The following is a 24,437-nucleotide window of genomic DNA, read 5'->3' as shown; positions in this document are numbered from 1 at the left end:
CTTCTTACCCACGCCTTCTTCTTTCTCTCTTTAAGCCCATTCTTTGAGGGAGTTGGGCATTGGGGGCACTGCACTCCAGTGGATCTGTTCCTACCTCTCGGGCAGATTCTAGATGGTGCAGCTGGGGGACACTTGCTCCTCTAATAGGGAACTGACATCTGGTGTCCCTCAGGGAGCTATTTTGTCCCCCACTTTGTTTAACATTTATATGAAACCGCTGGGAGAGATCATCTGGAGACACGGGGCGTGGTGTTATCAATATGCTGATGACACTCAAATATGTTTCTCTGTGTCCCTAACTGATGCAGTGACTAAAGATGGCATCTCTCCTCTGAATGCCTGCCTGGAATCGGTAATGGGCTGGATGAGGGAAAACAAACTCAGTTTGAATCCAGAGAAAACGGAAGTACTGGTGATAGGTTCCCCAGGCCCGGGGAAGGAAATTTGTCCACCTGTCCTGAATGGGGTCACACTTCCCGTGAAGGATGAAGTTCGCAGTTTAGGAGTACTTCTGGACTCGTCCCTGCAATTGACATCTCAAGTGGATGCGACGGTCAGAAGTGCTTGCTATCAACTTCGGTTGATACGCCAACTGTGACCCTACCTGGGCCAAAGGGACCTTGAAATGGTGGTACATGCTTTGGTAACCTCTCGCTTGGATTTCTGTAATGCGCTCTACATGGGGCAACCCTTGTACCAAGCCTGGAAGCTTCAGTTAGTACAAAATATGGCAGCCAGATTGGTCACTGGTGCTTCCAGGTTTGACCATATAACACCTATTCTGAAAGATCTGCACTGGCTGCCTATTCGCTTCCGAGCGCAGAACAAGGTGTTAGTTATTACCTATAAAGCCCTACATGGCTTGGGCCCAAGTTACTTGAGTGATCGCATCTCCCCATATAATCTGCCCCGCACACTCAGGACATCCGGGAAGAACTTGTTGGAAATTCCATCATCTAAATATGCAACTACATCCCAGAGGGCCTTCTCAGTAGCGGCCCCACAAATCTGGACTAGTCTTCCCGACGAGCTCCGTCTTATCACCCCCCGGAAACATTTAAAAAGAGGCTTAAAACTTTCCTCTTCTGTCAAGCCTTCTCCCCTGGAAAATGAAGTCATGTACTCTGATCTCATTGACTCTCTACCTCACCCTATTGATTGATTGAATGCTTGTTTTTAGATTTGTATATTGTATATAGTGCTCTTGGTTTTATCTATTTTATGATGTGTTTTGTAATTGGTTTTAAACTCTATGTAAACCGTTTTGATCTTTTGGAAAAGCGGTATATAAATAAAATTTATTATTATTATTATTATTATTATTTGTTTCATACAGTTTTCAAAGCATATGTGATTTCAGAGTAGATAGCTGTCATTAATGGATCTGTCGAGAAACCTGGCCCTCAGTCCTAAACCCTATTTACAATTAAGACCTGTCAATGTCATTGGAACCAGTAGAATGTGTTGAGGATTGTGTTGCCAGGAACATATGCTGTCTCAAGTAATTTGATAATAAATATTACTGATTTTAGCAGCATTTAAATATGTGTAGCTATCTGTAGGATTTTGAGCTACAGGGATACCATGCCTTAACATCTGCTTTCCTCTTCTTGGAGATGATCTTAGAGGTGGTACTCAGCTACATCTAAATCGTGGCTAAGTAGTTGTTAGCATGCTATATCAGTTATATGATAGTCCACTGAAACAGCCTTCCCATGGTGAGCATCTCTAGAAAGTGGACATAAGTTATCGAGAACCTTGCTTTGTAGCTGATTTCTACATTAATTCATACTCAAAGAGTTTTCTATATTGATTCCAGCTAATGAAATATAGCTTGTGGCATGTATCATGTAGATTTTTCTTAAGTCTGTCAAAAGGTAGGTAAATTGGAGTTTGGTCTATTTTTCATTGTACTATCATTTTTGTGAAGCAAAGGAGCAATTTTTAAAAATCTATATATGCACACATCTATATTGTATATATGCCAACTCAATTCTCAACTATTTACCTTACATTTGTGGTCTGGTTCATAAACAAGAAAGAATTTGCTGTGCAATAACATTAACACAAGACCATATAACAGAACATGGAATGTGTATGTATTTTTCTATCCTTTATTTAGTTCATCATAATACTTCAGCCTTGGGTATTTCATTCTAAAATGCTGATTGTGATACTGTTTTTCTCTCTCTCAGCGACCAGCAGAGACTGTGGAGGAGGAAGAAAATATAGCCCCAGAACATAAGGCTCAGCATCAAGGACACTATTCAGCGATGAATGGAGAGGCTGATCCAGGTGAAGAGACTGAGGAGGCCATGAATGGAATGGAAGAAGACAAAGAGAAACTGAATAGCCATTACGAAGATGCACAGCAAGGGCAGGAACTTGACCAAGGAGCAGAAGAAGAGTCCATTCCTCATAGATATGGTGAAACAAATGAAGAAAATGGTGAGGAAATGGATCAGAGTCATCATGTAGAAGAAACAAAAGAAGGTACTGATTATCAAATCCAGGTAACTCTTTTGTTGTATCAATGCTTCTATTAGTCTGCTTTAGTCATAGGGCTGCTTTCAGCCAATGTACTCTAGGCCTTGTATTTCAGCTTTGGAATGATTTTTTGTCTCCTTTTCCTGGCTGATGCCAGTGATGGTGTTGCCACGTGGGGCACTGAATCTAGAGTTGTGAAAATGTTTCAGTTCTTTGTGGTAGTGGGGGCGGGGGTCAGCCTTGTGGGTTGCATGTTGCCCAACCTGTTATAAAAGGAGCTAAGGATGCTCAACTACATGGACCTTCTCTTGGGTCAAATGGTAAAAGCAAGGATGGGAATAATTGGGCCCTTTTCACCATTGTTTTGTAATTTTATATACTAACTGCCCCCCTTCCTTTTATTTTTGCACCTTAATGGGAATCTTCCTTTGTTTGGGAGAGCCAGAATGCTGTAGTGATTTGAGTGTTGGACTAGGACCCTGGAGACCAGGGTTTGAATTCTTGCTTAGCCATGCAAACCCACTGGGTGACTTTGGACAAGTCACATTCTCACAGCTTCAGAGGAAGGCAAAGACAAACACCCTGTGAACAAATCTTGCCAGGAAAATCCTGAGATTGGTTTGCCTTAGGGCCATCATAAGGTAGACATGCCTTGAAGGTATGCAGCAGCAACAACAGCCCTTTGTTTGTGGAAATTACTGTATATAATGTGTAAGTTTAGAAATTTTAGTCAAAAAATTGTCCCCAAAAAGCTGGGTCAACTTATCCATGGGTCAATGTAAGGACTGTACCTTTCTGATCAAAAAAGGAACCATCCTCTTCTATGAGTAGAGTGACAAAAGGCTAGAGCTTAGTTCATCTCAGGAGAACTTAAAAGAAGCACCAACCCCTTCTACTCTGTCTGCTGTGGCACTGATTCTGGCCTTTTTGACTACTCGGGTGGGAAAATGGTGGTGGCGGCGGCAGCAGCAACTCTTTGGAGTTGATCACACTGGAGGAAAATGGGGCCAGGATGCATTCATCTGAATTTGTAAGTTCAGCGAATTTACGTGAATTCGAATTGCATTCGCACTGACTTCCCATTGCCTGAAAATAGTTTGCCATTGCCCGAAATTGCGAGTGGTAATCTATCACGCAATAACGTGAAACCCCATGATTGTGTTCGGATTGGCATTGGATATACTTCCAATTTCCCTTGTCTGATAAACTCCTTTGACACTTCCCCTCAAAGGAGCATCGAGAGAGTAGAGGAGGCTGGTGCTTCTTTTAGGTTTTCCTGGGATGGTCTAAGCTCTTGCCTTTCACCTCTCTACCCAGAAGGAGATGGTATCCCCCCTTTTTTTGGTAAGACTTAATTCTGTACCTTAAGTCTTGTATTTACATCCTTTTTGACGTAGTGCCACCCATGCCTGGTCACCTCATCTCCACATCGCACTGCCACCATTTATCCTTGTTTCCTCCTCATCCATTAAGCTTTTTAGGGAGTGCACAAACAGTTATGCTTGCCAGAATTTTGTGAGTCCTTTGGCATCATTCCCCTTTGTTTCATCTTTTGTATCCTTTGTTATGTTCCCTTAACATTTACTCTTGACTTATCCATGGATCATATCAAAACCCATAATTTTGGGCACAAAACTTGCCTTTGAATTAAACATGAGGTCACCTTATACATGGTATATACAGTAACTAGTAGTGCTGTTTTCTTCAATCTTTGTCCTTTATTGTCAACTACGTGTTCCACAGATAGCAGGAAACAATATGTAGTTGATTGCCCAAGTGAAAGGTGGGATGCTTGTTTTCTTACTGAAGTTTATACATAGTGGTTCATCATGCAGAGCACAGTTCATCTGCCAAATGTGAGAGTCTGTTTCTGGTCTGATGAACCTTCTATTCCTGCTTCCTCTCTGGAATGTCAAAAGAAGAAAGGTTGCCAATCTTATGTGGCTGGCAAGCAGCATTGGCTGGATGGGGCTCAGGTTGTTCAAGTCTATTCTGTCATATGTACATACACACCCAAGAAAGACTCTTGCCATATAACAAATCATAATATCTTTCTCTGTCTACTTCTAGGCTGATTCCAATTACGAAAAAACATCACCTCCAAGAGTCACTGTCACCAGTCCACAGGAAAGTGAAAAAAATGAACAAAGCAATGAATATGCAGCAGTAGCATAGACATATTTCAAAGGGTATAGCTTAACAGAAAATGAAGGATTTTATATTTTGAATGCCAAGCATCTTTCTGTTTGCTTGATTAATTTATAATGCAATGATATGATGGAGCCCCACCCATCGACCCTTGGTGTGATAATGTGGTATCCAGTAAATAGATAATTAAATGAATGCTTATTAAGAGGAAGAAGGAATTGTAGTCCCATGCATTGGTATTCCTGTTATGTGAATTTTAACGGGAAGCATGGGTGTTAATTTAATAAATACTGTCATTGCAGGATACCTAATGTGGAACTGTCCCCTCTCCCCATGTATGCTCACAAAAGAGATGGTTAGACTTGTAAGCACTTGGTTAGAAGAGTTAAATAATATTTTTGCAACTTTGAAATTAAAAACCTGTAATATTTTTAAAGCTGAATAAATCTATATGTATATGAGCTGTGTTGTCTTTCTAATTTAGGATTATCTAATCTAGGGTTAGCAGGTGTAGGAGGTCTCAACAGTATAGAAAAGTCTTGGTTCAGGGACTTTTGCATACATAACCCATGACCCCCATTTCAAAAGAATGCCCATGGAGACCTGTTCTCCTCTAATGAAAAACACAGAGGTCTATGTCTATTAGATGAGCTGATCAGTACTCCCAAGTCTGGAATTTATTGTTGGATTGAGGTGACAGAAGTGTCCACAAGAGAAAGGATTCTGCTACATCCATTAGTAGAATTAATTACTTTGAGTAACACAAATAGCTATTCCACAGCGGCTTTCCCTAGCTCATTGCCTGCCAGATGTTTAGGACTACAACTCCTATCAGCCCCAGACATCATGATTAGTGACCAAGAATTAAGGGAGTTGTAGTCCCAAAACATTTGAAGGGTGCCAAGTTAGGGCAGGCTGTGCTTCACTGTTAATGCACATTAATCACCACATCCTACAGTATATGCATCTATACGATATTAAGTTCCATTGACTTTGATTAATCTTTCATGTACTTATGATCTTACCTAAATTGTCCATGTCACTGCTCTGTTGTGGGCTTTGTGCAGGTAAGAGTCATGTAAACTAAAGCTACTTCAATCATGACGTCACAGGAGACAAACTGCAAAATCAGAGCAAAATTTCTATTTAGATTTTATCTTTGGAATCTATCACAGGAGCTTCAGTCTTATCTTGGTTTCACCACAATCACATTATTAAAAGAGACTGAAACATTTGTATTTGTAACCCAATTGTAGACTAATTTTTCTTGTGTGTTGGGGTGGTGGTGGTGGTGGTGGTTGTTTCTTTGTCCACTTGCCAAAGGACAAATGGCAGTTTCCTCATGAAAAGAGACTCACATTTCTCTTTTGGCACAGGGTAAGAGGGTGAGAGAGGAGCTCTTGTTCGTGTGTGGCTGTGAGGAGTTCACCCAATAACTGCAACATCATCTTGTGATGACTAGCATGAAATATTAAAGTGTAATATTAATATGACCTCGCTATCTCTCAAAAACGAACAGAAAATTACATCCAAACAGAAAATGACTACATTAGAGATCTAATGATGTAAGCAAACATGTTTTGACCTGAGTCGTCTTTAGTGGTAGAAGCAATAGTTTTCTGCAAGAAGTAACTGGGAAAAAAAAATCAAAATCAAAAATACCCTGTATATCCCAACATGAAGATGGCCTAAGCTCCAGTCAGCTTTCAAATCTGAAGGTAAAAACTAGAAGGATCGAGCCAAAACAAGGCCCTTCTCTTGTGAGCCTCTGATATTCTTCTGAAGCAAATGCAAAAGTGTACCAGACAAAATGTTGACGGGTTGATATTTTAAGGGAAGCAATCGTAATAGCAAGTACATTTCTATACTGCTTACCAATGTACTAAGGAGTTTTTCAAAACTGTGTTCTTCCTCAATGGTAGGTGAGTTTCATGGTGCAGCAGCATGGGCACATACTGGTTGTTATCCACAGATCAGGACCCTCTCCAGGTCTCTATAGAATGTAGGGAATTTAATAACATTCTAGAAACCTCCCTATTTTTTGTTTTCAGGCAGTAATCTTCCTGAAATCCTACTGTGAGCAGCTGATTTCTATTTCATCTCTGGGAGGTAAAACATATTCAGCTTTACATGGCAATTTCTGCTTTTGTGACACCAATACTTGCAATTATGTTGCTCCAGCTCTAGAAAACAGCACAGTCAGGTGATGCCATCTCAGTCAGAAGGAGGAGTTCAGTGAAATTCAAGTTAAGGAGGGGGTGTAATTTCCTGGGAATGTAGTTTGAGATAAACAACACTGAACAGATGTCTGTTTGCAAATGATGCAACTCTCTGCCATCCATGACTGGGCACCAACAGTGAAAATTACCATGATGATTCTGCTATGATTTAAAAGAGATATATATAATAAATGGAAGAAAGGGGAAATCATATATATAAAAGATGGAATAAAGAAGAATACAAATGAATAGCCAGTACTTCTAGGGGGATAGCCAGAAAAGTGAAAGCTCAAACTGAGCCCAGGGAAAGATTAAAAACAATATAAAAAAAGTGAAGGGTGGATGGGTTGACTATGTTCAGTAGTAGATGTATGGGTCTTACAAGCAAAACACGAGTAAACAGTATGTTGTGGCAGCCAAAAAAGCCAGTATTAGTTTAATGTGCATAAATAGAAGTATAATGCCTAGATCAATGTAACAAACATCTAGGGGTAGCTGTGTTGGCCATATAGCAAATCCAATACATCCAAACAATGATACCCTTATTAGAAGAACCAAAATGCACAATTACATGTTGCAAGCTTTCGAAGTCACACTGGCTTCTTCATTAGGCAAACAGAAGAAAGAAATTGACAATGTTAGTCATAGGCCTGCATTTTCTGTTTCTGGTCTTAGTTCAGATGATAGAGAGAGCTGGTAGATTTTCAAAATCAAGGAAATTTAATGTCCTTTTGCAATTCAAAGAAAACGTTTCCTTGGAATCCAGCATGTCTCCTTCCTTTGTGAAGCTACAGGTTCCTATGTAGGTAGAAAACTGAATTTCTCAAGAAGTCTATCAGGATAACTTTAGGTGGTGTAGAGGCAAAGCATGCCAATCAGTCCCAATATTAAAAAAAATGCTTTACCTTTGCTGGAGACAGAAGCCTCAGATAGCAAGGTCCCAGTGCTCTGGCTCTTTCCATAGGATTCCCTTGTGATGGTTAAAATGCAGGATCTTGAAATCCAAAAAACATCTAGGGGTAGCCGTGTTGACCATATAGCAAATCCAATAACATCCAAACAGTTATACCTTTATTGGGCCAACCAAATTGGATCAGTGTAAGTGATAGTACAGTATTATAATGTGCATAAACAGTAGGAGTTTGTGGGATGCACCAGGTAACACCCTAAGGGTGGTGTGACACCACTGCATCCCAAGCATCTGCCTTTTGGCAGAAACAAACTTTGATGTTCCTTTAAAACACTGAAGAGATGGTCTGAGTGGGACAAGGATCAATGGATGAAGAATGGAGAGGTCCCAGATTTTTAAAAAACAATTTTACAAATAAATTTTAATTGTTTTGAATGTTTATTTTTTTTAAAATCACATCTTATCAAATTTTTAACTTTAATCACATGAAACTATGTATATGTAAATACATTTAGGTGGTACATATGATACTGTAATTTAAAGGTATAATTTTAATTTTACTAGTTGTTTATGCCACAACGATTGTCATTACAGTCAGTGATAATATGGGAATTACAAATTATGAGTAACATTAGTACAAGCCTTGTGAGGAACCACGCCTTATGAGGAATGACTGAAGGAGTGGGGTATGTTGAGCTTGGAGAAGAGAAGATGAAGATGTGACATGATAGCTGTACAGTCTGAAGGATTGTAATGTAGAAGATGGCGCAACCTTGTTTTATGCTGCTGCATAGACTAGAACACAAACCAGCAATAAAACAGATTGCATCTAAGATTAGGAAGAACTTCTTTACTGTAAGAACTGCTTAGCAGCAAAATAGATTATATCAGAAAGTGGTAGAATCTCTTTCTTAGGAAGAGCTCTCTTACAGAAGTTGGTTGGCCATCTCTCAAAAGTTGTTTAGTGTTGTGGATGGCAGAGGATTAGACTAAATGATTCTTGTGGTCCCATCCAACTGTATGATTCTCTGATTTTCTGGTTCCATACAGAATACTCATATCCCTGACCAAGAGATATCCTTTCTATTGATTTCATCCTGACATTTCAAATGCAGTTGCCCTTTAAATACTCTTCCTCTCTTCTGCTCCCGTAGCATCTTTTGTGCATCTGCTGTTGCATTGTACATTATGTAAGCAAGTTGGAGAAGCATTTTGTATCTGGCTATAATTGTAAAACTTCATGTAAAAAACAAAACAAAAATAAACCATAAACCAAATATATTCTGGAACCAAAGAATACTGTCAGTTTTTGACCCATATATTTGCTAAAGGAAAAATTGTAAATAAAATTATATGTAATAAATCTTTTTGATTTATTTCTGATCCTGTAGCAGATTTTGCTTGTCAAAGACATTGCAGATTTATAGATCACTGAAACTACCAATGTACTGAAGCTTTATTTTTCTGTTGAGCAGAACCACCTGCTCTAATGTTATGTTGAGATATGTTTTAGGGTGTTTGCTACTGGAAATAATAACAGATGAAGGGAAAGTTTAACATCTCATGTCTTTCATGTTAGTTTACATTGCTTGCCTGGTAATTTAGGATCTGGTTGCCTTTTTTCTCCAGCATGTCTAAAATCAGGAATTGTATTCTTCTGAGGGAAATTAACTGTTAGGTTCGGTATGTTTGCGGCTTAGCTTTTATATTCTTACAGGGGATATACACACATATGCACACAGTTGTTTTTATATAATCAGATACTGAACTCATCAGTCTGCAAGATTGGTTTTCAGTTTGCAGTTTTCAGGTTGGTTAAAAGCCCAGTTTGTAGTCTGTTCTCATTACTATCTCACTCTTTGTGGTGGAAGTACTAGAAAAATGTTACTTCAACATCAGTGGCAATAGAACAGCATCACATCACAGTTCCTGAAAGCAGCATGTTCAAAGACATGGCAGTGTTAGGCTGTATCAGTATATGAAGGGAACATTGTAGCACTGTTGAGACTAACTGAGAGAAAAAATGTTTGTAGCCTAAGCTTTCCACACAAAAACCACATGAAATTCATGGGATTGCCATACATTGACTTGAAAGTGCGCATGCACACACAAGCACATGTTTTTCCCTATATATACATAAATCACTTAGGGAAGAATTCTTTTTTGAGGAAGCAATACTTCTACCCCCACTGCACCCCTCCATAACTGTTATTCACCATCATTAGTCAAATTTTATCAACATTAATTATGCTTTCTAAGCACCTAGTCTTAGTTTGGTTTCGAGAAGTCTTACAGACTTAAAAACAGATAAATAATGGGGCTGGAAAGAGGAGAAATTGTAACAGTGCAAAAGAATCTCTCTGGGGCTACCCCCAAGACCATAAGGAAGAATCTGCTGTCACATAGTGGAAGAGGAGAAGACGTGTGTTCCCCAGTCTTGTAATTTGTGACTCATTGTGCTTATGCCATTGGAACACTTACAAGGCAAAAGAAAAGGAAAAGGAAAAAGAGAAGCAGTAACAGTGGGGTCAAGGCAGCCCACAGAGAACAACCAGATGGCTGGCATGCAAGGACTGTGCAAATCAGAAGGGAAGCAACAGACACAAACATCCTGAGAGCATGTGTTTATCAACGTGAACAAGATAAAAGGCAATGATTGCCAATCATGCTATGCCAAATTTGATCTCAGCACAAATTGCATGAATGATTTCTCTTCTGTTCAATGGATTTTGCAGGTTTCTAGGCCAGAAAAAAAGAGGAAAAGGTTCTAAATCTGCATAAGAGATTGAAATATGAGAGTTAGTAGAAGACAGAGAGAATTAGTTTTTTTTCACCCCCACCCTGCAGATGTGACATTCATGTAATTGCTTCAGGAAAATAAAAGGATGGAGGAAGGTAGCTACTGGAAAAGCTTGGACTGTGGCACATGCCCCCTCATGTCTCAGAACACACATTCCTTCCTTGTCACTATTTGTCTCTTACTAAGACAGCATTCCTTCTTTCAAAACAAAATGTTTATTACCCATTTCCGTTTTAGGTATGAGTGATGGGATGTGATCACTTGCAAGCTGACTACTGGGGACACTTCAGGAAAGGATGTCAGGACAAAATGTTCATTTGTCCCTTGGCAAAGAAGAGTAGAGAGCCAGCATGATGTAGAGAGCCAGTGTGGTGTAATGTTGAGCATTAAACTATGACTCTAGCGACCAGAGTTCAAATCCCCACTCAGCCATAAAATGAGCAGTATGACCCTGGGTATGTCACACATTCTTAGCCTCAGAGGATGGCAATTGCAAACCCCCTCTGAAGAAACATGCCAAGAAAACCCAATACTGTAATAGGTTCTTCTTAGGGTCAACATAAGTTGGAAATGACTTGAAGGCACACAATAGCAACAACAGAAGTGTAGAAATGATTTCTGAGCTTTAAATCATCCTCTGAGAATAAAGCAACATCAACTCAATTTTATTTGTCTTATGCTTAATCTAATAGGTGATGAAACACATTCCCTCTCTCAACAGAGTGAGTAACAGTAGGATTTATAAAATGTGCCCTTGAACATTGCTGTATTGCTACTGTACACTCATCATGATAGACACCATAGCCCCACTTCCTAGGAAAATACAAAAATGCTTACATCAAACCAGACTGAACATTTTATCTACTATCAGGATTGAGCTTTTTGAATTCAGTAACCACCCACCAACGTGCCCCTCCTCCAACCATCACACCCCCTCCATTCCATCCTTATTCCAATTTTGGGTTTCAAGACACTAATGAGACTGTGCTTGAATCCAAACCTGTGAAATAATTACTTCTTACCTTGATCTTGGTTCTGTCTGAATACACAGTTTTCACATACTGTGTGAAAGTACTTATTTTAGATACCTGCAGGTTTTAATGTGATTTTTTTTTAAAAAAAAAATTTTTTTCATCTTTTTTTTTGGGGGGGGGGGGAGGTAGGTAGAAAGATGTTTGGAAACAGGTGTCTTGAAAACCAAAATTGGAATAAGGGTGGAATGCAGGGGGCATGATGGTTTGATGGGGGGCAGGTTGGTGGTTGGTTACTGAGGCTAGGTGGCCCCCCTGATCATTCCCACTACAAAACAATATCTTCTCTGTTTGCACCCATGTCTGACAAACACAGTGCTGCCATTTTAAAATGGACATTTGCATATAAAACTTAGCACATCTTCTCAGCTCAGCATTTAAACTCACCCTACTCTTATAGATTCACTTTATAGAATGGCAGCTTCCCTTCTGAGCTGAGGAAAAAGAGGTAGAGGGGTCATATGGATCAGGGAAGAGACTAGTGGCTAGTTTATCATTTGGATTGAAGAGACAGTCCAAGATCCACAAAAGAAAAGCTACAGAAACATTGACATCTTTGACAATGTTGCCAGATAGATAATGTAGAATAGTTTCTTACCACCCCATATTTTCAGCACCTTTTTAGGTATGCCTCACAGTTAGGTGAAAATTATATTGCCTCCTCTCCTCTCCCTTTTGGGTTATTGGTCAGTAAAGGATGTGAGAATTCCCCCAGCTCCCTTCAACACTCTCCCTTCTGGAGCTTTTGCCACAGGGTCCATCATATGCAGTGTAGAAATGAAAAAGGATCAAGGAAGCCATGTTAACAGGTGTACCCCCAACATAGTTCTGGCTATGGATGGTGGGAGCTGCAGTACCAGTGACAGGTCAATTCCTTTAGTTGTGCCTAACTGCAGCTTTCAGTCTTGGCCATGTGTGGCAAGAGGAAAGGGGAAACAAGGCATTTGCCTCACTGGGTGCCAGGACTGCCTTTGCATCCTCTGCCACTCCAGTTTCCATTTCTTCCTTCTCCTTTCTGGAGCTTGGCAGGCCTGGCCAACTATATGAGGCTGGCCTCCTCTGGCCTTGAACTCTTGTGAAGACATAACAGTGGGGATTTGTTGGCATGTTCTTGTTGCCTGTATGAGGATTGTGCAAGCTGCAGTGAGTGAGGGCATGTAACATGATATGATCCTCAGAGAAGGGCAATGGCAACCCACAACTGAGCAAATGTAGCTAGGAGGACAGGGGTGCTGTAAGTTAGTAATGACTGAAAATTACACAAGTATCATAGCAATTCACAAAATCATGGAGGACTTATATTTGAACAGTGCGTATGGGGGCACATAGCTTTTTTTGGCATGGTACCCCATGAAACCTTGGTGGCAAAGGTTTCCTGCTGAACTGATGCATTTAAATGGATGTTTGATGGAATAGAATCCGTGATAGTCCCAGTTGGCAACACACACCTGCTTCAGGTTAAACACCACACTCTCACCATCCCCCCCTTCCTCAAGCCCATAACTTCACAGCCCATCCCTCTACTAGCAACAGCCTTCTATAGTTGAAGTTTCCAGATGTTTTTTCATAGGCATCCCCCCCATTACAACAGTCCATGTGAGATGTAACTAATGCAGACCAAACCTTGGCCTCGTCTAACTGTACCAGGCAATGGATGCAGATGTTGCACCAGCCAAACTGCTGACAAAAGACTGCTCTCTAATTGTTGTGAGGGCCTTTCAGCCTTGCCAAGATTGCTCTGGAATAACAGTGCCCCTGCCCTTTTCAAAGCAAAAAAAAAATGTCCTAGATGTTTTGGCTGCTTTTTCCAGAAATGCATGAAAATTAGATTTGCAATCTGATTTTAGCAATAATATTATCAAAAAGAAGTGGGGAAGATGGAAGAGGTCTAGTGGGTATTGCAGCCATCATTTTAAATATCCTTCAACAAGCTCAAAATGTCACATGTCTGCTCCTCACCATCTTTAATTAAACTTCACATTGGAAAGGTCACTGTGCCCTGCCTGGTTCCTACCCACATCACTAGCTTGATGGCAGTGAAGGAAAAACTATGGTAAACAAGTTTCTACTTACAAGAAAAGAACAAAACAAAGCCCTGTCATTACAATTGGACATTGTGACTCTAAAGCATAAAACAATAAAAGAATAATAGCTTATAGGATACTTGGTCTGAGCATTTCAAGTTGAATTATTTTAGTTATTCTTCCAACAACAACCACATAAGCTTGGCCAGAATGATCAGCCTCAGGATGCAGATGGGGAAAGTAAGGCTGTTGAAGCATGGCATCCCAAACTTAAACCTGAAACAGATGATATTTTAGCAGCAGAGTTTGGCTTGGGTTTGAAACTAGTGATCAGCTGGATAGTCAGGCCCACCTAAATTATTTAAATTTCAGGAGCTGGATTGAAATTCCACCCCAGCACCAGAAGAATTATGTTTGAGAAATAAGAATGTTTTAATGGATGGGAGAATGTCACTTTTTAAGATGAGCTGCCTGAAGATTTCTCCTTTCCAAGTAGAGAATTATGCTGGTGTTTCCACAGATAATGGGAGCACATCTGTTATTTTTACATGGAGTCTGTACTTTCTCTTGCCTGATTCCCTCTCTCAGCTGAGTACATACATTATATTCTAGACAGGCAAAAATGGCTGTTCCACTGGCCTAGAGGCAGCATATGCATACTTTTTTTGGTCGTTAATTACTGTGAAGTCAGCTTTGACTTATGGTGACTCTATGAATGAGAGATGAGAGTCCTCAAACACTGAAACTACACTTGCAAAATAAATCAGCTCTAGTGCAGCACTACTGTGCCCTGGATTGACCCCATTAACTTTACACTCACCAGTTTCAACCTGATCTCAAATTGTTTTTGGAAACCATACAGTTCTTCCACTTTGAGGTAATCTTGGTACAAAAGGGTGTTTCTGTGTTCATTGAATCAGATTATTTTAGGTTACACGACAGCAGCAGCTGTGATTTTTCTTTCCAAGATGCATATCCATATCAACCAATAGCCTTTTTTGTTTTCTTGTCATTCTTACCACTCACCTGCACTCCCATTGGATGACTCCCTTGTGTGGTTTCCTCACCTTGGAGAAGTAAATGCTTCCTCACCTCATTTATGGAAATACACAGCTTTGAATAAAGGAGGGACAAAGACTGGAGGACCATAGTAAGAAGGAAGGAGCTAAAAAGAGTTCGTTTCAGTTCCAGGTGCCATCTCTCTGTAGTAAATCATGCAAATCTCCTCCCTACCCAAAGCTGCTGTCTCAAGCTGCCCCACTCCGCTTTACAAGGGAACACCCAGGGTCAGGAGGGGGGCTGGTTTGCCTTCACATTGTAGCAATTCCACCTTCCTGCTCTTGACCTCCCAGCTTGTTTCCATTCTCTGCAATTCTTACCCAGGGAATGAACTGCATTTGTTTTGTTTAATTTCATAGCACTCACTCCCTTCCCCCGCCATAATAGCCACCACTTGTGCTTCCATTTTTCATTCCCAATGGATGGGACTGTGGGTGGGTATGTACAAGGGCTTCCCCATGTCTGCCTGACTTAGGGCTTCCTTTCCTCTGTCTCACATCCGTCCTGCCAACCTCTTGTCAGGGCAAACTGTGCCACATTTGACAGGGGAAACAAGTGGGATTGGGAAAATGACCTGCTTGAGTTACACAAGGGAGCATTCCCACAATTATTAACTATTAAAAAATTCTCCCGCTTATCTATCTGATGAACTTCTGAAGCTATGTCTGGAAAGGACATAGCAGCTGGAAATAAAATGGAGATTTTAGAGCACTCAGGGCCAGTTGAGACCAAACCAGTTAGGAGTTTAGTGAACAGCTAAATAATCCATTTTACTTTTCCTGGTTTGAATCCTTTTCCAGGGTGCAGCTTGATATTATTATATGCATTTTGCCGCTGAAGCCAGCTCCTGCCTAAAATCTGTCTAAATCCCGACTAGAATACGAGTTTAGCCAGCCGATTTGCAAAGCCAGGAAATTCCTGACTTTGCAAATCGGCCGGCTGAGCATGACTGGGAGCCAGTTTTTAGGCGGGAGGCAGCATTGGCAGCAAAATGCATATGATGCTATCCAGCAGCACCTCAGAGGAGGATTCAAACTGGGAAAGGTAAACCAGATTCTTTAGCTGTGTGCTAAACTCCTAACTGGTTTGGTCTCAACTGGCCCTGAGTGCTCTAAAATCTCCATTTTATTTCCAGCTGTCAGCTTGTGAACCAAGGGAAATAAACCGGGCTTGGCAGATCCATACATGCTGCTCCCTGGAGTTGGGGTCTCCTTGCCTCAAGTTGTCTTCCCTCCCTTCCCCAGTGTCTTGGGGCTGGGCAGAAAACCCAGTTTCAAATACAATTTCTCCATCAACACCTCAATTTTGACAAGACAATAATAACAGGGGAAGCATTTTAATTCCAATTAACCAAATGCAGTAATACTGCATTTATAATGCACTTACAATGAAGAATCAAAGGGTAGATGGTTCATTTTTCCTAGGATACCATGCTGGAAAGGAGAGACTTTCAATAAATGGGTGTATGAGATGAGGAGCAAGAAAGGATCACCTGGGGGCTTATGCCAAGAAGCCAGGAGAGCCAATTTACAACTTAGTCTGAAGGTGGCTGGAGCTTGGAAAGCAGTCTGAGGATGGGGGCTCTGCTTTGGGCATCAGCAACAACTGCGGCAACACAACTGCCACCCTGGACCTCACAATGACCTAACTCAGACAGGCCATTTCTCCAACGTTCCCAACCCAAGCTGAAGCCAACTTGACAGCAGTTGACAACAACAATCTAGTAAAGAACCTGGCTATAGGGTTGAGTATGGCCCAGGGTTAAGTGTAGTCCAGTCCCTATTAATCCTTTGGCATTCCACTTTTTCAGTTTTTTTGAAATGTCCCAGTTTTTCTTTCCTCTTTCCATATTCCCCACCCCAACTTTGTCCTCATTTCACTTCAGTTGCTGCAAACTGAGCTCAAAGTGCAAAAGTAGTTTGCCCCCAATTAACTCAGTGGAGAGAGGTGGAGGACAGAAGGGGGCAGAATTTTGCCCTCCCCTGCAAATTCAGGCAAAAAGAAACTGCTGCAGCCTCTCCTAGCTTGTATATTTTCCCTCATTAATAGCTTTTGCCATCTTGACCACACACTGATGTTGCTAGGCCACAGGTATCCTGGCTTTCATCTGTGAAATGTCGGAGGGCATATATTCTTCTTTAAGGTATGGGAAGGGACAAAAGAGATTCTGAGAGTACAACGGGCTATGGATTTTGTGCACATCAGCTCTACAGACTCTCCACCAGTGCTTCCTAAATGATGGAAATCCTTCTAGGAGAAGAGTGACAAAGCATGGTTCACAGTTCAGAGTAGTACTCTGAGCCCATTCAGTTCATTTTTTTTTTGATTGAGAAAAGGATAGCTACTGTCAATTTCATTATGTTTTGGGTGATTGGAGGATGAAATTTTTAGGCTTGTAGAGCCCTTCCTTTAAAGCAGGAAACGTTTGATCACTCCAGGTTTGGAATACACACACACACAGCAATAGCAAGTACTGTACATTTCTATACTGCTTATCAGTGCACTTAAGCACTCCCTATGCATATTTACAAAAGTGTAAGCTAATTGCCCCCAACAATCTGGGTACTCATTTTAGCAATCTCAGAAGAATGCAAGCATGAGTTGAGCTTGAGCCCTTGGCTGGGATTGAACTCGCAACCTTGCGGTTTTTGAGTGAGTGGCTGCAGTACAGGCATTTAACCACTGCACCACCATACATACATATATATGCATGCCTGTACAGGTTAAAAACAATAACAGCCTAGGTGTGTATGCCTGAAAATCTGGCAAAGTGGTGAGTAACCCTGGTGGCAGTATTAAATACTTTAGGTCAAAGGGTTATTTCTCTGCCTTCTGAAATTTGTAGGGTGGGATATATTGGATAATAATGGGGATGCTGTCCTCCAGAGCCCTGCAAAGAGTCAATGTAGCCTTGCATTCCTGGCAATTGCTTGTTCTCTTCTAGGATGTCTTCTGAGGCTGTCAGAGTTATGATGATGACAGTGAAGTCAGAAAATATCCAGTATAATTTTCTTTAGGATTATTTGAATGTAATTTGTGCTTCTGTTGTGCACTTCTTTTTGTTGTTGTTTTGTTATTTAAGTATTCCTCAATTTAAACAAAGTTTTGCTAAGTTCATAATGCTTCTTGGATGTGGGTCTCCAATGTAATTAATCTCTGCATTAGTGATGTCAAGTTCTAAGGAATGTGTGCCACTCTGGGGAAATACCTAAACATCATGGAACATGACTCAAAAGTTACAAAGCACATTCACAAGGAAAATCGACAGGTTGCAGCTATGCACATTATGGCCATAATCCTTTGGGTGGCATATTAAAGTGTTAAGTTGTGCTGTGCACATTGAATTATATTTTTTGTACAATGCAGAATGGATGTATTGAGCTGATGGTGGTGGGAATGGCACTCAATGTGTGGAAATTTTGCAGATGTGTACACTTAGAATGATGTGACAATGTGCACTGCACATGGTGCTATGAGGTAATAGCTCTGCACATCCATCATTTCTTGTATGCTGGCCTAGTGTGGTATTCAGTATAGGAATTCTGCAGTGTTAGCAAAAAGTAACTCTGCCAGTGAATATTTATATTACCTTCAGACAATGTAAGATCTTGGTCTACATGTGCATTAATTATAAACACAGATCATGGTGAAACACTCCTTTCCTTATCAGCTGTATTAGAAAATTCTTGTCCAGTATCTCATAATGCTGCTTCCATTCAGTCATTTAATTTATTGTGAATACTCAATAGTATTATTCAGAAAGGACAACAACACTGGTTCTTAAGAATTTAATCGAACCCTTTAAAAAAAGGAGACAGACACTGGGTACATATTGTTGAAGAATACAAGGTTCACATTTTAATTTTTTTATACCATTTTGTTTTAGATCTATAGATTAAAAGGTTAAGGATAAGTGTGTCTTTTGAGACAAAGACAATTTATACCTTTAGTGAAAGGACAAATCTGTACGTAAGCATTTACATAGCTGTACTCTGATTAAGGATAAGCTTTCTCTATTATCTAGAAAAATAGAAGTGTAACATCTGATAGTTTCTTTCAAGGTCAGACAGCTGAGTTTAAGGAAGAATATTACATGTTGAAAAACAGACGTGGTCTACCAAGATTATTTTCCTGTAATAGACTTACAACAGTTAATGAGGCCTGGGCAAGAATTAGGAGAGAGGTGCTTTCTAAGTACACACAGGGCCAGCTCTATCATCAGACAGACTGAGGTAGCCACCTCAGACAGCAGATACTGGTGGCAGTGCCTGGACTTTCTTTTGTCTTGGAGGGCAGAATAGTATGTACCATAGGTCCAGTTTCATACTCTCCAACTGTCCTGATTTAGCAAGGACAGCCCCAGTTAATCTTCTGTCATTCTATTTTCTTAGCTGCATTTAAAATGTCCCAGCTCTCTCTTCTTCCCACTTTCCGCTTCATCTTTGGCTTACTTACATTTTTGTAAACTGACTTCAAAGTGCTAAAAGTATTCTGCACTCAAATAACACAATAGGAGAGGAGAGGGGATTTCTCTACTTACAATAGTAGTTTATGTGTTCTTCCTCATTGATATATTTTTTTCTGTCTTATTGACTGGCCACACACTTTGCACATTCTGATTTAAGTAAGTCCCAATCTAGACATTTGTGGTAGATCTGAAGGCTTTAGTTCTTCAATGAAGGCATCAGATCTGTGCATGTATTTCATTTGTTGTGTACATTTTCTCTTCCAAGGGGCATAAACAGAGTAGTTGCCTATATGGGCCTGGGAGTGCTGTGTACAATTCATTAAGGTCTGCACACATGACACAGTGCACACAAGGCACAATATGGGGATTTTATTATCCTTATCCCTTACCAATTCAAATATACCCATCTACAACAAAACACCTGTCACATTTTTTCTAATAAAGATTTAAGTTTAGAATTGTATCTGGGTTAAACTAGCTTTCATTTCCTTCTAAAATAATCACCACCATAATTGAGTGACACCTTTCAAAATATCACTTCCCACACTTTAAAAAAAAAACACTTTGGAAGTAAAATGTAAAATAAGGCAGTGAGGGCCTCGGCATTATATATTGAGCTTAGAACAGGTCATTTTTCATTACAGCATAATACAGTATAGAAAAGAACATTTTACAATGATTACAGGAATAATACACTCAGGATGCTATAGAAATGTGTGGAATTCTGGTTACTTTAAATCCAAAGGAAGTTTTGTGTTTGTTGTTCCTTCCTTCCTTCCTTTTTTGATGACAAGAACAGCTGGATAGCATGACTGAGTTGACAATTTACCATTTAGCATGAACTAAACAGACAGAGAGGTGAGAAGCACTGGTAGTAAACTAATAAAGCTGCATGATCATGAGGGAAAATTATGTTCAACTGGTGGTCTCTTTTACATTGCACCACACCAATCTGGGCTGCTGGACAAGACACCTGCCTTTTGGTTTATAGTGGAGCCTTCCTCACTCACAGGACAAACAGATGTGATGGAAATTTCAAATAAATTTACTACTACTTGCATCACTTTGTAGAACTTGGCTATTATTTCTGAATAACTCACTGATAATAGAGCCTAAATCACATTGTCTACAGTAAAAACAGATTTAAATATATCACTGATCTGGAAACAACAAAGTGGCCCAGTTTACATATAACTCCAAGCCAGCACTCCACTAATTCCTTGGCTTTCATTTATAAGCAGCATGCTGGTATCTGATGACTCTTGCTGCAAATGAGACTGGCAAAACAAACCCTGTGCCTTCAAACTGTGATTTATCATGGCACATGAATCAGGGAGGCTCGGTTGCCTCTCTCTCAAGAAGCCAGAATCATAAGCCAAGAACTAGCTATGGTTTATGACTCTTCTTTGTCAGAGAGAGAAATAGATTTCTGGATCATATGTCAGAGGATGCACAGCCTGTTTAGTCTTTCCCATTAAGGGATGAGCCAAACAAGATTGATCAAGCAGCATACAGAACTACACTGACTCATTCACAATAATCGGAAATCTTTAGAATTCTGTATTATTATAACAAGCGGATGTGGCTAACATAACGACAATAAAGCAAGGTGTGGGGGAGACTGTATTGTGTTCTGCAAAGTCTTGTGGTTCAGAAGAGATCAATGCACTTTTAAACAGACATACAACCACACACACACACACCTCATATTTCAATGCTCTATTCAAACCACTAATGGCTGAGCCTTCACCTTCTTGCCTCTTCTATACTCTCATCAGATTTCCCCTCCAAACTGCTTCTTTTTCCTACTGGGTTTAGAATGCAGTGATGCTGCACTGCTAAGACAGATGCACTTGTTAGCCAAAGCCAACTTTTACAAATTCACAAGATGGGAGAAAACATCAGGTCTCAGATAATGGCTGGACATTTTGAATTTTGGACAATGTGACAGGTATTTTGGATTCTCCTGGTGCTGGGGCTTTTGTGACTGGGTGAGCATGGGCTTTTATGTCAGCTATTCTCTCTTTAAATTTTTGCTGCAGGTACATTTCTTCTTTGGAGTAGCTTTTAGCAAAAGCGGACATAAGCAAGCAAGCTGCCATCATGGTTCCCCCAATGCAAAATAATACTGCTCCTGCCAACTTGCACACGTCAAGGGCTCTGTTAAACTGAACAGCATGTGTATCCACCACCACAAAATTTTCTACTCCAAGAGCTTCAATTTTAGGGGATACTAGGAAACCTGCTATAAGAACTATGATCCCTGTCAGCATAAACACTGTTCCCGAGATGAGTCCAACCTAGAAAACAAAGAAATTTAGAAAAATCAGCAAAGCTGAATGGGATGGGTTTTGTTTGACTGCTTTCATTTTGAGCTGATAAATATATCTGACATGTCACTGACATCTGTCATCACTCCTGTGGAACATGCAATGCTCGAAGTCCCCTGAGGCTTCTGTCATGTAGAATTTGAGTAGACAGATGATTTCCGCAACGTTAACCGAATCAACAAGCAGCGGAAGGAACACAGAGGCAATGAAGAATCTGCAGGGTGTGTGCAGATACAGAATGTGTGCATGGACATAGGCATAAATCCTACTACTAGACTCAGCTAGCACAGACTAATTGAATCAAATATTACTGAAGTGTTCATTTACCAAATTCCATTGGATCAGTGGGCTTACTCTAGCTGGGACTAGCAAAGGAGTTAGGTCATAGATCTTCAGATTTTAAAGAGGAGGAGGAGGAGGACATAATAAATTGTTTTAAAAAATGATCAAGAGAAAGAGTAAAATTCCATTCCTGCTCTTTCATATGTTCAAGATAAAATTGCAACAAGTTTGGAACTTGGAAAAGGTACTTCTATACTTTTTTTTAGCTTGCAACTCACAGTATTTCCCAGCTAGCATGACTAGCTGTAGTATGAAACTCAGGAATGTGTCCAAGGTCTGAACGAATTAGTGTAATTTAAGACCATTTATTGCAGTTTTATTTTTGTGTGGGTACCACAGAGGATGCATAACAGCAGTGAGGAACCCTTGTTTCAGGTTTCAAAAAGCAGACAGTCCAGCTATAATCACAAATTGTAAGATATTGTAGAAGTTGTAATATGAAATATCTGGAGGGATGAAGGTTCCTTACATCTGAACCATAGTAATGGGTAGCAGGTTCATTCATCTCATTTTGGACACAAAGGATGAGATCTTAGATTTCACTGGTGGAGAGGCTGTGGAATCAACCCCTTCCACTTGATCACCTCCATCAGTATACAACAACAGCCCAAGGGCACTAGGCATGCTCTGTTGCCCTGGGCACTGACTGACTTCGCTTTGCTGTTTTCAAGGTGATTCCTGCCCTCCCTCCATTATTGAGGGAATGGAGGAGTGTCTGATAGAGATCTCAAGGGTTGAAAAAATGCCTCCTCCCCATGGGTTGGAAGCAGCCTGCAGGTCACACAATACCTACTCTGCACTACAGGCATACTCAGTACAATCTTTTGTTTGCTGTTTTTAAAATTAAATTGCTTTGGAGTGTTGTGTGTGAATTTCCAAATAAATCAAACTAGGGTTCAGTCCATAGTAATGTCCTGTGATAATCTGATAAATAGTATGGTAGCCTTTAATGGTAGACTGTTATTATTTACCAATTGCTTTCCAGCCTGGAGCCTTCCAGATGTGTTAGACTACAGCTCCTATCAACTCCATCCATGAGGCAAAATGGCCATGATAGTCTAGGTTGATAGGATTTGTAATCTGAGAGCTCTGGAGCATACCAGGCGGATGAACGTTGATGTACATAAGAGAGAGAGGAGAGATAAAATATTCACTTTTTTTGGGCTGTTTCTCAGTCATGATCAGGTAATAACATGGGCCAACTTTTCAGCTCTTTGGTTGATTCATTCTGAGAAATCAGCATTTCTTTTTTACTGAGATTTGCCTGGAAATTTGTGTATTTTCCTTTGTGACACTCTAATATTCAAAGTATTGGTGCTTGAGAATGTTGCTTTCCAGTACTAGAAAAGTACAAAACTCCCAGAATCCCCAACAGGGGTAATTTTGGGAGCTATATTCCAAAAAATAATATCCTCAAACCCTGCAGAATACTCCTTTAAAATATAGTAAGTGCTATATCTTCAAAGCTTCTGAATACCACAGAAGGAGTTCACCCAGGCCTCAAAACTTCCTATTTTGCTACCTGCTTGAGGATGTCAACACAAAGGGGAGAGTCGAGCAACTCGAAAGCCCATACATAGTTAATGGTGCAGGACAATGATGGGGTAGCTGTACCTTCCAGAATGCAGAGCTCCACCTGCTGGGTGATCTCTGGATCTGAAAATCATCATCATACTCCCAGATGGATGCTGTGCAGTCCTCATAAAACTGATGCAGGTAAGAGCGAACTCCATAGCGCTGGTAAACATTGTCTGGGGTCCCCCGTAGTGCCTGCTTGGATGCAGAGATGTCAGCATAAGCACTCATCCTTCTTACCTGTAATGAGAGAGGTGACAATGGAGTGCTATTAAACTCTGGTATGGCTCACAAAAGACGAGAAAAGTCATAAGAAAATGACCTTTTGTGGTCTTCCCTGCTGGGGATTGCAGTCCAAAAACGGTAACTTTTCTAAGCTTTCCCAAGCAACACATATAACTGGTTTTGGATTTGTCTACAGGCATTTCATATACTCATAGTTTCTAATATTCACAAAGGCCTTGTGGCCTCTTGATATGTTAGTGGTGGCCAGAGGGAATTATAAAGCTAATAGAATACCATGGTGGGAATCCTGTATGGCTCAGTATAGTGTAATAGTTTTGCATGTGGAATTACACTACAGTTGGCCATTCACCACCACCCCAGACTTACCATAGAGCCACTGCAGCACCCCACAGTCATTTTGTGGGGGGAGGGCACTTTGGAAAAGCATATAGCTATGTCTCCATGCCAAAGATGCAAAGGTATTACATCATCTACTTCTGGGGTCTAATAATTTTGCATCTAGTTATGGGGCACAGCCAGACACTTTCCTGCTCTACCTCTCATGGGGAGGGGTTTTGATCATTTTGGAGAGAGGATGGAAATAGCCTCTGCAATGACCAAAAAGAGAAGTTGACTAACACCAGAGTATGTCACTAAAAGGATGCCAGTTGATATTTTCTGGACAAGCAAATTTATATCTCTGTTGTGAATATATAGTAGCAACTAAGAGGCCTTAAAGGCAAGTTACCAATAGCATAATTGTTTGTGCTATCTATCTATCTATCTATCTATCTATCTATCTATCTATCTATCTATCTA

At 40.3% G+C, this 24,437-nt stretch overlaps 2 protein-coding genes and 1 long non-coding RNA gene across 4 annotated transcripts in view; 1 reads left to right on the top strand and 2 right to left on the bottom strand.

Annotated features, from left to right (window-relative positions):
- DCDC2 (doublecortin domain containing 2) overlaps positions 1-5,096 on the top strand; it is a 62,031-nt gene extending 56,935 nt beyond the window's left edge. Inside the window, exons 10-11 of one of the 2 annotated variants that reach the window (XM_042464530.1) lie at positions 2,196-2,493; positions 4,558-5,096. In XM_042464530.1, coding sequence (XP_042320464.1) covers positions 2,196-2,493; positions 4,558-4,562 — 303 coding nt within the window. In that variant the 3' untranslated portion in view covers positions 4,563-5,096. Of the gene's footprint in view, positions 1-2,195; positions 2,514-4,557 lie in introns of both variants that reach the window. The other variant, XM_042464529.1, reaches the window with a different exon arrangement.
- Positions 5,097-5,660: 564 nt separating this feature from the next.
- LOC121929207 lies at positions 5,661-6,839 on the bottom strand. Its single transcript, XR_006103623.1, has 2 exons — positions 6,511-6,839; positions 5,661-5,755 (listed from the first exon to the last, which is right to left on the bottom strand). It is a non-coding gene; the product is annotated as an uncharacterized LOC121929207 (long non-coding RNA).
- An 11,618-nt stretch (positions 6,840-18,457) lies between these two features.
- NRSN1 (neurensin 1) overlaps positions 18,458-24,437 on the bottom strand; it is a 19,072-nt gene continuing 13,092 nt past the window's right edge. The window contains exons 2-3 of the mRNA XM_042466337.1: positions 23,433-23,633; positions 18,458-21,446 (exon numbers count right to left, since the gene is read on the bottom strand). Of these exons, the coding sequence (XP_042322271.1) occupies positions 21,048-21,446; positions 23,433-23,624 (591 nt within the window). The 5' untranslated portion in view covers positions 23,625-23,633 and the 3' untranslated portion in view covers positions 18,458-21,047. The remainder of the gene's footprint in view (positions 21,447-23,432; positions 23,634-24,437) is intronic.

Source organism: Sceloporus undulatus, chromosome 4, assembly GCF_019175285.1.
Source record: "Sceloporus undulatus isolate JIND9_A2432 ecotype Alabama chromosome 4, SceUnd_v1.1, whole genome shotgun sequence".
Classification (NCBI taxonomy): Eukaryota; Metazoa; Chordata; class Lepidosauria; order Squamata; family Phrynosomatidae; genus Sceloporus; species Sceloporus undulatus.
Note: the sequence above shows the minus strand (reverse complement) of the source record. Positions and strands in the feature narration are given on the sequence as shown.